Raw genomic sequence first — 12568 nt, forward strand, 5'->3', positions numbered from 1 at the left:
AGGGATTTCAGGGTGGTTGCTTTTCACTTCCTCCAATAAAATCTTGGAGTTAATAATTTTTTTTTTCTGTCCTTTCCTAGGAAAGGTGTAAACCCAGCCTTCTATTCACTGAGGGCAAAATCACTTCAGCAGCTATAGGTTTAGCCACAGAAAAACCGCTCAGCTTCTAAAAACCAGGCAAACAATTTCCCAAATTGGCAATCTGGCAGCAGTATAACATCGAGGACACTTTCTCAACTCAGCTGAGAAAACTCAGGAAGGACCACATGGAGGAACAGAGGACAAAAGTTTTATGGTCTGTTGGGAATGTGCCAAAGAAAATCAGATAGCAAATGAAATGAGGTTTGTCAGTCACCCCACTGGTTTCAGGGGCACACTGTGCTCACTGCTATTCCCATGGAATAAGTCACTCCTTGCAGCACCCACCAGCTCAAGTTTAATCAGCCTCACAACAGCCTAGGAGAAAGCATCACTACGTCCTCTCATACAAGATGGGCACCTGAGGCAACAAAGCTTAGAGGAAGAACTACGGGTTACACAGGTAAGGAGAGAACCAAGAAATGGCACTCGTGGGAGGGGAGGAAAGGAGATACCCAGGGGAAAGGGAAGTGAAGCCTATTGAGCAGCCCATGGTGATCTGGTGATCAGTCCAAAACTGATGAATCCACATGTGACAAGGTTCAGAGACCACCTTCTCCTACTACTCTTCACTGCCAGGCTCCTCATCGCTGTCCTCCCCCAGAGGGAATTCCCTTGTGGGCTTCTGAGTTGCATACATCCGAGTCTCCATGGCACAGTCCTGGCTCAAAATTGCCTGAAGCAAGACACAGGAAGAGAAATTACTGCATATCTTTTACCAATCTCCTTGTTCCCTTCCCTCACTAGCTCATCCAAGTCTAGTGTTGCTCAGGAAAGATTCAAGAAACAAGCATAAGATTCTTTTTCTGCTTCATTTGCAGGCACAGACCTCCCAAGGCACCTAGGTGTACCAACCCTGGTCAAGACAAATATCTAGTATGTTTTTAATTGAATCATAACAGTGGTAGTGTAAGCTACAGCAGGGAGCCAGCTGAAACTGGTACTATCCCCTATCAGACCTCCCTGTCTTTTTTTGTCCCTGTGATCAGCCCCTACATCCACCATTAAGCCACCCAGACCCTTAGGGTCCTCATGCTGCAATAAAGTATCTTATTAACTAAAATCACAAGTTATGGTTCTCTTCCATACTTTAAAGGGTTTTGTACTTTAAAGGATGACCTGCTAAGGATAATGGCAGACATGAATGAATGAATGAATGAGCCCAGTGGAATTTTGCCCACCTTGAGGAGATAATGTGTTAACTCACATTTTGCTGGTAACTAAAGTATAGGATGCCTTTGATGGCCCCTGCCCCCAACTCTTTATAAGCTTCTCATTTTTGTTCTTTACTTAGGGCCCTTCTTAACCACCCAGTATAAGAGGAGAAGTGCTTAGTAAAGAAGGGAAAATAAGGAAGAGCACAAAGGAAAAATAAAGGTGAAAATGGGATCAGAAAATATGGCAAAGCAAAAAAGACTTCCAAAGAGGGAAGAAATAGCATACGATAAAAAGCAATGAGAGAGATGAAAAACAAACAAATAAACAGAAGATTATTATTCTTTTAGCAACAGTCAGAGCCCCTTACAAGATTTTCCTCCTTGGCTGGGGGGCTTCTCAGGTAGTAGCAGAGAGGAGCATAGATGATGTTGATGACCCCAATGATGACCATAAGCCAGGGGAAGCCAATGGCATGCACAATGGCACCCCCAGTGGATGGGCCTGTGAGGAATAAACCAAATTCACAAGTGTTTATTGACACTTGATCACAAAGAAAACATTATGCAAGGGGCAATGTGTGGCCCAGAGGATGTCCCAAAATCAAATATCTCCAGAACCCTAGGAGAATCAGCCTCTTGGCTTTACTCTCAGCTAGTAAACAGTAGATAAGCACCAAGTCCTGGGTGCTCCCCTCTCCCCTGCCAACATACCTATAGCAAAGCCCATACAAAAAGCCACATCAGCTATGGCATAGACACTCCCATACACTGATGTGTGACGCAGGTCCACCAAGTGTCCCATGATGGGCATCATAGAGGAATCAACCATGCCTGTGGCCAAAGGAAACAGGACACTGTCAGCTCTACCCACAGTCCCTTCTCTTTTTTGTGGCACCCTTCCTTCTTCTCCTTCCTTTAGTCTATTCCCTTTGCCTGCTATCCTCCCACTCAGCACTAACACCTATTCCTGGTAAGAGTTAGGAGCCCACACCTTTGCCAGCCACCCTCCTGCTCCTTCTGCCTTTCCGTATACCTCCTCTGATCTGACCCAAAGCCAAAATTCAGGGGCTTTTTGTCTCCTTTAGAAGTACTCTTACCTATGGAAAAGCCAAGCCCTGCATTGGGGCCAATGAGACCAAAAATATTGTGAGCCAGAGGAACCTGCAGCAGGGAAGAAGGAAGAGTTTATCAGGAGTCCAATTAGTTACCACAAAACAAAGGGTTTTGACATGATAAGCATTTATTAACCATGTGCTATGTACCACATATATTATCTATCTGGATTATCACTTATCCTTATGAAGAAGAATCTTTACCTTTATTTTAAAATATGAAAGCTAGATTGGTGCCATTTGGGTTAAATGCCCTATCCAAAGTTAAAAAGCTAGTAAGTGGCAAGATTAAGTCTAAATCTCAGATTTGACTCCATTATACATAATAATGGACCTCTTCTATTGCATGAATTCTTCCTCCACTTCCTTTAACCCCCCTCCCAGACACACTTCTGCCCTCACTCTTCACTGAATGGAGTTTCCTCTTTTTTCTATTAGCAACATGCAAAGGTTTTAATTAAATCCTAATTTGGTAGCTACTGGGGCAAGAAGACAAAGAAAAGACACCAACAACCAATTGCCTATAATCTAGAGGGGCAGGTGGCATGGTTTGGGGTGCTGCTTCAGCAAGCTTGTGAAACTCATTCTTTTGCCTTCCCAATCCTCCAGTGAAAGACTTCCTTTCCTCTTTCACCGCTTCCTTAGGTCCCTCCCTGAGCACCTGTTAACTAAACCTGCTACCCCAACACATTTACCCCTCAGAGGTTTAACATACCATCTAGATGTTTGTGGCTAATAAAATTTTAGGGATTATTCCTCAAAAGATAATTATAGTTTATCAATAGTTTGGGTTAAGGTTTACTGTGGGCCCACTGTGTGCTGTAGTTTATATGGACAGTCCTATGAGAGGCTATCAGAACCCTCTCTACACTGATGAGGATATTAAACAAAAAGAGGTGACATATCTAGCTCAAAATCCCACAATCAGCAAGTGGCAAAGCTGGGAATGAATGTGGAACTCATGCTCCTGATCAAGACTTCCAGCCTTTCTTGAACACGGTACTCAGTGCTTTATAGCTCTAGTCTCATCTCCTTTAAGCCTAGGAGGCAAGTGTGCTTATGATCCCCATTATGGGGAGGAGAAAATAAAGGCTTAGAGAGCTTGAAGGGGGCTCTTGAAAATAGGAAAGCTCTTCTTTTTTTCTTTTTCTACCAAACATTCTGGCACCAGAGACTTACACAAGCATTTTATGACTTAATTTACTTATCCCACCCTAACAGGACCTCATAAGGTGAATTAAGTCATAAAATGAACCACTCTGATGGCCCCATAAATAGATGACAACATGAATTGTTTCATGTGGCCATGCATAGTGCCTCAGACCTCTGGCTACAGCTGCTCCATTGCCCTTCTTCTCTCCTTCCCCACCTCCTTTAATGGGATGCTTGGTGGCATCTCTCCCAGAGCTAAATTCTTACCCATGCAGAAAGAGTCTTTCCAACAGTCATTGCCAAGTTAAGCTCCTGTTCATTTTAAAGGAAAATGGTCTTTAAATGTCTGGGTCTCTCTCTCTCTCTCTCTCTCTCTCTCTCTCTCTCCCTTTCTCTCCCTCTCTCCTAGATCTTATTATACTTACACAAAGCAAGCTGGTGCCTACTACAATCATCCCAATCAGGGAGCACAGCCACCTGGAAGGAAAGAGCCATCAGCAAACTGTGCTAAAGGGAGAAATCCCTTCTACCTGCCACCCTATCTCCACAACACTAGCCAGTCCTACACCCCGAATTCCAGGAACCCCTTAGGATGTGAGAAGATGAAGACATCTCTACATGATCTGTTTATAACCAGGTGAGCCTTTTCCCTGCCCTCCTCCTTGCCTGGCTCCATATCTCTTTCCATAGTAGAAGCAGAGGAGGTGCAATGGGACATATTCTTTCTTCCCCTAGCAGAGGAATCAGCTTACTTAGAAGGTACTTGCCCCTTGGAAGTAAACTTCAAACTTAATTCATGCTGTTTCCCAATTCAGACTACCTCTCACCTATTCATAGTTTATCTGGTCTTCAAGGTCCATCTCAAAACCCACAAAAAATACCAAATTTCTTTCCTTTTCTGATTTCCTATAGTAGGGGTTTTTAAGCTTATCTTAAAAATCTGTATGCTGAGCTTCAAAGATATAATTGAAAATTGAAGCTGTTCTCACTGTAGTAGAACAAGATCCAGACTCATACTTTTTAGCTCTCAAACCCTTTCTACTTGGTGGCTTCTGACGTACCTCTTTAAAACTCTCTAGGACTCCAGTGAACATAGTTTCACAACCACTGCCCCCAAAGTACTGAGCTTTTTCATAGTTGTTCTGTGGGGTTATTTTAGCTCTTCAACTAGACAACAAACATCTGGAAAGTAAAGGTTATGCCTCATATATTCACAACCAACTCAGGGTCTTCCTTTATCCATAGCCCCCTCACCACCTACCCACTCCTATCCTCTCTGTAGGCAACTTTTATCCATGTGTACTTGTCCTAAGCTTTCAACCTCAGAGAAGCTGTTCCTTATCCTAGGTGCAGGGACAACCTCAAAAAGGCTCTCCCATCTTACATTCCTATTACTCTCCACAGATTCCAAGACTACATACCGACCCATCTTGTTGGCCAACACACCAAAGAGGTTGATGCCAATAAGGTAGGACACACTGGCAGGCAAGAAAGCTAGACCTGTAGAAAAACACAGTTCTAGGATTAGGACATGCCCAGTTTACTATAAAATACTTTATTTACTATAAGACAGTGAAGTCTCTCTGTTACCTTCAAGGATTCCAAACCACATTGTTTTGTGTGTTGGAGATCCTTGTGCAAACCCAGAACAGTTAACATGAGGCTCTATACTTCCATTTTCCTCAGGATCTGGGCTTTGTTTAGCTTTAATACAATGTACTCCCAGCTCCCCACTTAGATTTCCTAAAGGATCGCCCTAATGAGCCATTCTCATGTGTAAAATCCTTCTGATTATCAGCATAAGAACATCATCAGCCTTACAGAAAGAAATATGTATTTCCTGGGAAATGAAATTCCTGCCTTGCTATTCACCTTTCTTTCCATTGCTCTGGTAGTGATCTTGGATAAGTTACTAAACCTTTCTGAGCTTTAACATCCACATGTGGCAAAAACAAAGCTATGATTCTATCATACCAATTTACACTGAGGAGCAAATTGGATAGCATATTTTAAAGTATTTTGTAAACTGAAGCACTGGTCACATTGCTTTCTCTGACAGTAGAGTCAAGTGCTCTAGAGCATTCAAAGCTTTGAATCCACACAGTTCTGGGTTGAAACTGTGGCTTGGCTACTTTTTAGCTCTGTGACTTTGGGCACCTTACCCTCCCTGAGTCTGATTCATTCATTCAGTACTTTTAATGAGCTTTTACTATGTGTCAGGTGTTCTAAGATTAGAGGGGTAAATATGCTAGACAAAATCTTAGCTTTTAGGGAGTTTACATTCCAAGGGAGAGAGCCAGACAATAAACAAGTAAACAAATGAAGGAAAAAGATAATTTAGAAAAATATTAAGTTGTGTGAAAAACATTTAATGTTGTGGCATGGAAGTGTGATCAGGAATAGAGCTAACTTCAATTTGGTGGCTGGTAAGGCTTTTTTGAAGAGACGACATTTAAACTGAGATCTGAATAACCCAAACAGAGCATTCCAAGCAGAAACAAACAAATAAACAAAGAAAAACATCTAATGCAAATACAAAGACATTAAAGAAGAAACTATTTGTCTGTTATAGGAATAGAAAAGAGGTCTGTGTGGCTGAAGCATAATTAGCAAAGTGAAGAGTAATAGAAAATGCCTAGAATTTGGAATTTATTCCAAGTGCAATGGGAAACTTTGGAGGGGAATGACATATTTTAATTCACATTTTTTCAAGCCCTCTGGTTGTGTTTAGAAGAATGGGTTCACAGAACAAGACTGACTATTTGAAGAACCCAGGAAGAAAGAGATAATGCCTCAGCTTAGATGTCATGATGGAAAGAAGTGAATAAAACAAGAGGCATTATTATGGTGGTAGAGTCAGTGGATTTTTCTGTTGGATTGAGTATGGGCATAGTGGGAGTGAGAGAAAGAGAAATCAAGGATCACTCATGTTGGTAACTCAGTTGGGTAACTGGAGATGGAGGAATAACTTAGGGAAACATGAAAGGTTTGAAATGCATATTAGAAATCCAACTGGAGATGTCAGGCAGTGGGTGTACAGGTCTAGACTTCCAAGAACAGATCCTAAGCACAGATATAAATGTTTGACTGATTGGTTTATCCATGGTTCTTAAAGCCATAGGAAGGGGGGGAGCAAGATAGTGGAGGAGTAGGAGACCTAAATTTCATCTGGTCCCAGGAATTCAGCTAGATAGGTATCAAACCATTCTGAACACCTACAAACTCAACAGAAGATTGAAGAAAAGAATAGCAGCAACTCTCTGAACAGAAAAGCGACCACTTTCTGGAAGGTAGGACGTGCGGAGAAGTGAATCTGAGGAGGTATTTGGGAAGAATGACCGAGGGGGGAGGTAACCGGCTACCGGCAAGTGATAGAGCAGCGGAGCACAAAATCAGAACTTTTAGAAGTCTGCTCCGCTGAGGGACTCGCTCCAGTGGCTAGCAGGGGGTGGAACCCTCCCTGGGACAGTGTGGTCTCAAGACCCTCAGGGTCACAGAAAGACCGGGGATGCCTGAGTGTGGCAGAGCTCCCAGTTATCAGAGGAGGGAAGCCGGCTGCACAGATGGAGCTGAGGAGTGGGGCTGTCAGCTCGGGGTTGCCATAAACCGTGATCCGCGGCACAGTCAGGCCACTGCTCTTCCAGCAGGGACCCAACAAGCAGCAGATCCAGGGAGACTCCCCTTCCTCCTCCAGGAGGAGCGGCACAGGAGTGCACTGCAGGAATCTGCTGGGTTTGGAGACTCCAAACGAGGTCCTGTGCCAGAGATAGAAATGCTCAGTCACAGGCCAGGTGGGCACGGAGTGTGGCCGGAGACCGGGAAGACAAGAGTGATTGACAGCTTTTCTCTGGGGGCACACTGAGGAGTGGGGCCTTGAGCTCTTGGCTCCTCCAGGGCCAGATATTGGGAGGCCGCCATGTTCATTCTTGTCCTCCAAAGCCATATGGAAAGCTTGCAGGAAACAAAAGCTATGAGAGCAAACCCAAGCAGATTACTTAGCCCAGCCCCTGGCAAGGGTGGGGCAATTCTGCCTCAGGCAAAGACATTTGAGAATCAAGGCAACAGGCCCCTCCCCCAGAAGATCAGCAAAAACAGCCAGCCAAGACCAAGTTTACCGACCAATGAGAACGGCAAAACCCCAGTGCTAGGGGAATACAGCACATAGAATTCATGGCTTTTTTCCTCCTGATTCTTTAGTCTTTCAAAGTTAGTTTTTAAAATTTTCTTTATTTTTTCTTTTTCTATTTTTTTAATTTTTCTTTTTCCCTTTTGCAACCAACATCTTATCAATCCTTTTTTTAAAAATCTTTTTATTTTTCATTTCTATTTCTTTTTAAGATTTTATTTATTTATTTGACAGTGAGAGACACAGTGAGAGAGGGAACACAAGCAGGGAGAGTGGGAGAGGGAGAAGCAGACTTCCCACTGAGCAGGGAGCCTGATGCAGGGCTTGATTCCAAGACCCTGGGATCATGACCTGAGCTGAAGGCAGATGCTCAACAACTGAGCCACCCAGGTGCCCCTTATTTTTCATTTTTAGAGTCATATTCTATCCCTTCATTGTACTTAACCTTATTTTTTGTATATATATGTTATCTCTTTAAAATTTTGGGATACAGTTTCTTCTAACAGACCAAAATATACCCTAAATCTCTAGTGTATGGCTTTGTTCTAACCTCCTGCCTGATCACATTCTCTCCATTTAGTTTTTTTTAATTGTTCTTTCTTTTTTCAACCAACTTCTTATCTTATCAATTCCTTTTATAAAGTCTTTTATAATTTTCACCTTTACAGTCATATTCCATCCCTTCATCGTATTTACCCTTATTTTTATACATATATGAGTTTTTCTTTCTTTAAAATTTTGGGAGGCACTTTCTTCTAACAGACCAATATATGCCCAAAATCTAGTGTGTGGCACTAATCTATTCACCAGCCTGATCATATTTGATCATATTCTTTTTTTTTTTCTTTCTTTCCCTTTCTTTCCCCCCCAGTTTCGGGTCTCTTCTGATTTGTTTAGTGTATATTTTTCTGGGTTTGTTTTTACCCTATTAGCATTTTGTTCTTATTCATCTATTCTCCTCTGGACAAAATGACAAGATGGAAAAAGTTACCTCAAAAAAAAGAACAAGAGGCAGTACCAACTGTCAAGGACCTAATCAATATGGACATTAGTACAATGTTGGAATTAGAGTTCAGAATGACAATTATAAAAATATTAGCTGGGCTTGAAAAAAGCATGGAAGATACTGGAGAATCCCTTTCTGGATAAATAAAATAACTAAAATCTAACCAAGACAAAATAAAAAAGGCTATTAAGGAGGTGCAATCAAAATTGGAGGCTCTAACTGCTAGGATAAATGAGGCAGAAGAAAGAATTAGTGATATAGAAGACAAAATGATGGAAAATCAAGAAGCTGAGAAAAAGAGAGATAAACAACTGGATCACGAGGGCAGAATTCGAGAGATAAGTGATACCATAAGACAAAACAATATTAGAATAATTGGGATCCCAGAAGAAGAAGAAAGAGAGAGAGGAGCAGAAGGTATATTGGAGCAAATTATAGCAGAGAACTTCCCTAATTTGGGGAAGGAAACAGGCATCAAAATCCAGGAGGCACAGAGAACCTCCACTCTAAATCAATAAAAGTAGGTCAACACCCCAACATCTAATAGTAAAACTTACAAGTCTCAGAGACAAAGAGAAAATCCTGAAAGCAGCTCAGGAGAAGAGATCTGTAACCTACAATGGTAGAAACATTAGATTGGCAACAGACCTATCCACAGGGACCTGGCAGGCCAGAAAGGACTGGCATGATATATTCAGAGCACTAAATGAGAAAAATATGCAGCCAAGAATACTATATCCAGATAGGTTGTCATTGAAAATAGAAGGAGAGATAAAAACTTCCAGGACAAACAAACCCTAAAAGAATTTGCAGACACCAAACCAGCCCTATAAGAAATATTGAAAGGGGTCCTCTGAGCAAAGAGAGAGCCTAAAAGTAACATAGACCAGAAAGGAATAGAGACAATATACAGTAACAGTCACCTTACAGGCAATACAATGACACTAAATTCCTATCTTTCAATAGTTACCCTGAATGTAAATGGGCTAAATGCCCCAATCAAAAGACACAGGCTATCAGATTGGATAAAAAAACAAGACCCATCAATATGCTGTCTGCAAGAGACTCATTTTAGAACCAAAGACACCCCCAGATTGAAAGTGAGGGGGTGGAAAACCATTTACCATGCTAATGGACACCAAAAGAAAGCTGGGGTGGCAATCCTTATATCAGACAAATTAGATTTTAAACCAAAGACTGTAGTAAGAGATGAGGAAGGACACTATATCATACTTAAAGGGTCTATGCAACAAGAAGATCTAACAATTATAAATATCTATGCCCCTAACATGGGAGCAGCCAATTATATAAGCCAATTAATAACAAAAGCAAAAAAACACATTGAAAACAATACAATAATTGTAGGGGACTTTAACACCCCCCTCACTGAAATGGACGGATCATCTAAGCAGAAGATCAACAAGGAAATAAAGACTTTAAATGACACACTGGACCAAATGGACTTCACAGACATATTCAGAACATTCCACCCCAAAGCAACAGAATACACATTCTTCTCTAGTGCCCATGGAACATTCTCCAGAACAGATCACATCCTAGGTCACAAATCAGGTCTCAGCCAGTACCAAAAGATTGGGGTCATTCCCTGAATATTTTCAGACCACAATGCTTTGAAACTAGAACTCAATCACAAGAGAAAAGTCAGAAAGAACTCAAATACATGGAGGCTAAAGAGCATCCTACTAAAGAATGAATGGGTCAACCAGGAAATTAAAGAAGGATTAAAAAAATTTATGGAAACAAATGAAAATGAAAACACAACTGTTCAAAATCTTTGGGATGCAGCAAAGGCAGTCCTAAGAGGAAAGTATATAGCAATAGAAGCCTTTCTCACAAAACAAGAAAGGTCTCAAATACACAACCTAACCCTACACCTAAAGGAGCTGGAGAAAGAACAGCAAGTAAAGCCTAAACCCAGCAGGAGAAAAGAAATAATAAAGATCAGAGCAGAAATCAATGAAATAGAAACCAAAAGAACAGTAGAACAGATCAATGAAACTAGGAGCTGCTTCTTTGAAAGAATTAAGAATTAATAAGATTAATAACCCCCTGGCCAGACTTACCAAAAAGAAAAGAGAAAGGACCCAAATCAACAAAATCATGAATGAAAGAGGAGAGATCACAACCAACACCAAAGAAATACAAACAATTATAAGAACATATTATGAGCAACTCTATGCCAGCAAATTAGATAATCTGGAAGAAATGGATGCATTCCTAGAGATGTATCAACTACCAAAACTGAACCAGGAAGAAATAGAAAACCTGAACAGACCCATAACCAGTAAGTAAATTGAAGCAGTAATCAAAAGTCTCCCAACAAAGAGGAGCCCAGGGCCAGATGGCTTCCCAGGGGAATTCTACGAAACATTTAAAGAAGAATTAATACCTATTCTTCTGAAACTGTTCCAAAAATAGAAATGGAAGGAAAACTTCCAAACTCATTTTATGAGGCCAGCACTACCTTGATCCCCAAACCATGAGAAAGAATTACAGACCAATATCCCTGATGAACATGGATACAAAAATTCTCACCAAAATACTAGCCAGTAGGATCCAACAGTACATTAAAAGGATTATTCACCACAACCAAGTGAGATTTATCCCTGGGCTGCAAGGCTGGTTCAACATCCTCAAATCAATCAATGTGATACAATACATTAATAAGAAAAGAACAAGAACCATATGATCCTCTCAACAGATGCAGAAAAAGCATTTGACAAAGTACAGCATCCTTTCTTGATCAAAGTTCTTCAGAGTATAGGCATAGAGAGTACATAACTCAATATCATAAAGGCCATCTATGAAAACCCCACAGCGAATATAATTCTCAACGGGGCAAAACTAAGAGCTTTTCCCCTAAGGTCAGGAACATGGCAGGGATGTCCACTATCACCACTGCTATGCAACATAGTACTAGAAGTCCTAGTCACAGCATCAGACAACAAAAAGAAATAAAAGGCATCCAAATCAGCAAAGAAGTCAAACTCTTACTCTTTGCATATCATACGATACTTCATGTGGAAAACCCAAAAGACTCCATCCAAAAACTGCTAGAACTCATACAGGAATTCAGTAAAGTGGCAGGATATAAAATCAATGCACAGAAATGAGTTGCATTTCTATACACCACCAACAAGACAGAAGAAAGAGAAATTAAGGAGTCGATCCCATTTACAATTGCACCCAAAACCATAAGATACCTAGGAATAAATCTAACCAAAGAGGCAAAGAATCTGTACTCAGAAAACTATAGAATACTCTTGAAACAAATTGAGGAAGACACAAAGAAATGGAAAAACATTCTATGCTCATGGATTGGAAGAACAAATATTGTGAAAATGTCAATGCCTACCTAGAGCAATCTACATTTAATGTATTCCCTATCAAAATACCGTTCTTCAAAGAAATGGAACAAATAATCCTAAAATTTGTATGGAACCAGAAAAGACCCCAAATAGCCAGAGGAATGTTGAAAAAGAAAAGCAAAGCTGGTGGCATCACAATTCCGGACTTCAAGCTCTATTACAAAGCTGTCATCATCAAGACACTATGGTACTAGCACAAAAACAGACACATAGATCAATGGAACAGAACAGAGAGCCCAGAAATGGACCCTCAACTCTATGGTCAACTCATCTTCAACAAAGCAGGAAAGAATGTCCAACGGAAAAAAGACAGTCTCTTCAACAAATGGTGTTGGGAAAATTGGACAGCTGCATGCAGAAGAATGAAACTTGACCATTTCTTTACACCACACACAAAAATAGACTCAAAATGGTTGAAAGACCTCAATGTGAGACAGGAGTCCATCAAAATCCTAAAAGAGAACACAGGCAGCAACCTCTTCGACCTC

At 41.0% G+C, this 12568-nt stretch overlaps 1 protein-coding gene across 3 annotated transcripts in view; it reads right to left on the bottom strand.

The window, feature by feature from the left end:
• Window positions 1-357: 357 nt before the first annotated feature.
• The window catches only part of SLC18A1 (solute carrier family 18 member A1), a 29965-nt gene continuing 17754 nt past the window's right edge, over window positions 358-12568 (bottom strand). For 2 of the 3 annotated variants that reach the window (XM_035023142.1, XM_035023141.1), the window contains 6 exons: window positions 4981-5059; window positions 3985-4036; window positions 2393-2456; window positions 2007-2126; window positions 1664-1797; window positions 358-814 (listed from right to left, as the gene is read on the bottom strand). In XM_035023142.1, coding sequence (XP_034879033.1) covers window positions 701-814; window positions 1664-1797; window positions 2007-2126; window positions 2393-2456; window positions 3985-4036; window positions 4981-5059 — 563 coding nt within the window. In that variant the 3' untranslated portion in view covers window positions 358-700. The remainder of the gene's footprint in view (window positions 815-1663; window positions 1798-2006; window positions 2127-2392; window positions 2457-3984; window positions 4037-4980; window positions 5060-12568) is intronic. The other variant, XM_035023143.1, reaches the window with a different exon arrangement.

This window comes from Mirounga leonina, unplaced genomic scaffold (assembly GCF_011800145.1).
Source record: "Mirounga leonina isolate KUSES-001 unplaced genomic scaffold, KU_Mleo_1.0 Mir_176, whole genome shotgun sequence".
Taxonomy (NCBI): Eukaryota; Metazoa; Chordata; class Mammalia; order Carnivora; family Phocidae; genus Mirounga; species Mirounga leonina.